Source organism: Adiantum capillus-veneris, chromosome 20 (assembly GCF_014529385.1).
Source record: "Adiantum capillus-veneris isolate H3 chromosome 20, ASM1452938v2, whole genome shotgun sequence".
NCBI lineage: Eukaryota > Viridiplantae > Streptophyta > Polypodiopsida > Polypodiales > Pteridaceae > Adiantum > Adiantum capillus-veneris.
Genome location: NC_140950.1, coordinates 13,388,812 through 13,391,795, shown reverse-complemented (window position 1 = coordinate 13,391,795; position 2,984 = coordinate 13,388,812). Strand labels below are relative to the sequence as shown.

General features: G+C 41.4%; 1 protein-coding gene across 1 annotated transcript; it reads right to left on the bottom strand.

Moving 5' to 3' along the window:
- Positions 1-347: 347 nt before the first annotated feature.
- Positions 348-1,606, bottom strand: LOC147432130 (uncharacterized). Its single transcript, XM_086491517.1, has 2 exons — positions 1,291-1,606; positions 348-511 (listed from the first exon to the last, which is right to left on the bottom strand). Exons 1-2 carry the CDS (start codon positions 1,594-1,596, stop codon positions 389-391), a joined length of 429 nt encoding a protein of 142 aa, XP_086347643.1. The 5' UTR covers positions 1,597-1,606; the 3' UTR covers positions 348-388.
- Positions 1,607-2,984: the final 1,378 nt, after the last annotated feature.

Genomic DNA, 2,984 nt, shown 5'->3' with positions numbered 1-2,984 from the left:
TGTTTGCCATGTTTTTAGTGATTGTACATATCTTACATCTATATTTTTTTGAATGAAGATTACAACTTTTGTGAGACTCAAGATGAAACCCAAAGCTTATTAAATTTATTTAATTTTGTGACTAGTAGAATTAAATGAGAATGTTCTTTTAGCTTCAAAGCTAGTACTAATTAAATGAGAAGGTTTTCTTCTAGTTTAAGCTCAACTATCGACATGCATGCTAGAAAAATTTGTATCGAAGAATGCCTAAACTAAGAAACACATTGCCATAAAGGAGAAGAAAATGCTCGATAATTGGACCGAATTGCATAAGTGTCCCATATATAGAGAAGATATAATGGCAATGATACTACATCGTTGGCAATAATGTGAGTTCCACTCTTTTACATTATCTTTCTTCGGCTTTGGGATCACCAAGAGGTGCAAATAGGGTAAGATCATCATCATTGAAAACATCTGAAAGGATTGTATTGGTGTCATGTATGTTCGGCAATTGTGCACTCACTCTAGACTGCAAAACAAGTAAAGCAAGATAACATGAGTATAGCAATTATCTTCTACTCCAAGAAATCACACATTGATATAAAGCTCCACAATCACAGTACCAAGTTGTTCCTTTTCCACCTATCTCTTTGTTTTCCCCTTTTGATTAGTGCATTCTTGTCAAGAGTGGGTTGAATACTACTGTACAAGACCATAGAATATCTCTTTTCACCATCCCCTATTGAGGAATTTCCCTCCTCCTAGTGGAGAGGTATTTCCTCTTCTTCTAAAAATTGCATCACTTGACATGCAATGAACAAAAAAGCCCACTAACATACCACAAATAACCTAGCTACAAAAAGTTTGCTAAGTTGCATCTACCACCTTGAGAGCTATCTGTTCAAAGTTCTTGCATACTATTCGCAACTAGTGGCATACATTAGTAGGCTCCTCAAGCGCAGTGGAGCACCGTACATACTCTTTAGCTATGGGCATGGTTTTCGTATTCTTTCAGGGATACATCACATGGCATTATGCACCTCCTCGGTGATTCAAAGTACTAGTGCATTCTTCCTACATGCCACTGCAATGTATAGCTGCTAGCACTCCTCCAATTTATACTTCCTCCAAGAGATAGGCCCATTCAGCACCCCGAGAGGTCTCTTCTCTTGTACACATCATATACCTACATTTTCCACAATTTTTTGAAAAAAAGAAGCGACTCAGCTACTTCTTTTGTACTAAGTGGCATGAATGAGTTGATGTTGAGAGAGAGAGAGAGAGAGAGAGAGAGAGAGAGAGAGAGACCTGTGAGGAAGGAGAGGCGCTGCTGGGAGGCGCTGGTAGGGTGGCACAGCTGCTGCTAGTGGGGGAGTCGGTGGAATCATCGTGTGGCCGGAGAGAGGTACTACAATTAGAGCTGGCCGGGGAGAAGGACGTGGTGGGGAGGAAGTGCTGGCCGGTGAGGGAATGAACAACAGAGCGAAAGTGGGCAGGGTCCGTCTTCACAACCCGGGGCTCCACAATCTTCACTACCCTCACGCGCGCACCACCTGCACCATCTCTATATTTATTACTATTGCATGCATCATTACCTGCATTACCTCTCTCCATCCCTTCAGCTGGGAGTACTCTCTCTCTCTCTCTCTCTGACGCCCACGTACACTGCCCTTGCACAGCTGCCGACTGCTTAAAAGGGACGACTCGGAATGACCCAATCGTCGTTGGCGCTCCTGATGTGTTGATCGGGCTTCGCCAAAATGCGCTATTCGTAGCCTAGTTGCAGTTTGTAATTGACGCAGTTTTCCCATTGGACCCTACGCGGCTTTGACCCCCTCCCTGCCCTGCTTACTAAAGCATTAAAGGACCAAATTTTCCAAGGACGTTCTTACTAAAGCATTGAAGTTTGAAATCGAGCAACTGTGGACTGCAATTGTGGACTTAGCTCCTTGATTAGTGCCACGTGGCAAGAAAATGATGGTAAACCTTTTGTCCTTTTTTTTTGTGTGGCAATTTCATGTGAAGAATATGATGCTTCACATCAGCTAGTTTTACAGGATAGTTTCCACACACCCACAATCGCATGTCGCAAGGGTTGAACCATAACCTGTGTTTCTTCTATTTTCTTATAATAGGGCTGGCATTTCGTAAGCATTGTCTTATACAAATAGTTGACAACTTGAGGTTGGTTTCCCTATTTCTATAAAGAGGGACTTTGGGTCTCACACACTCTTTCCAGTCCTCTTATGTAGGCCATTGTGATTTGTTTTCCTATAAAAAAAAGCATGACAATTCATGATTGTATTTTTTTTTGAAGAATTAGGAGGCCTGCATAGGCGCGTTTGTTCTTTAGAGAAGAGCGGCATTGAAAAAGTTATTAGCGTACTAGGTTGCATTTATGTGCCTAGCTCATATATATGCATATATGCTATTAAATATTGTATATCCATATAATATGGGTATATCCATACAAGCATACTTCGATCGAAACATATAAAAAAGGTGCCGAGATTTCAAACAAACTGTCAAGAGCCCTCACTTCTCAGCTTACCACTACACTTGGCAGCATCTTCTACATCCTCTTACATCTTTGTTTGCTGCTTTAGGTGATTTATGAACTCTTTATATTCGTTCATTGCTTACAATTAACTTTTTTTTTTAAAACCCCTATTGTTGTAGAAGAGTGTCTCACATTTCGAGGTTAGTTTGCAGGTTCAACCCTATCCATGACTATGTAGACCACAATGTCACACTGTGGGGAGAGTTTAGAGCTTAGGTACAATTCCTAATTGTGTAGACCTTCGCGTCACATTGTAGGGGGGTTTAGAAAACTAGACACTTTGTCACTGACTGTGGAGACCATCGTGTCGCACTGCAAGGAGATTTTAGGGGGTGGTAGATTCCTCATCTCTAGGTGTATAGAACATTGCATTGAACTGCAGGGAGGGCTTAGGTTAAAGAAACACTCTGTCTCTAGCTATATAGACCATCGTGTTTCACTA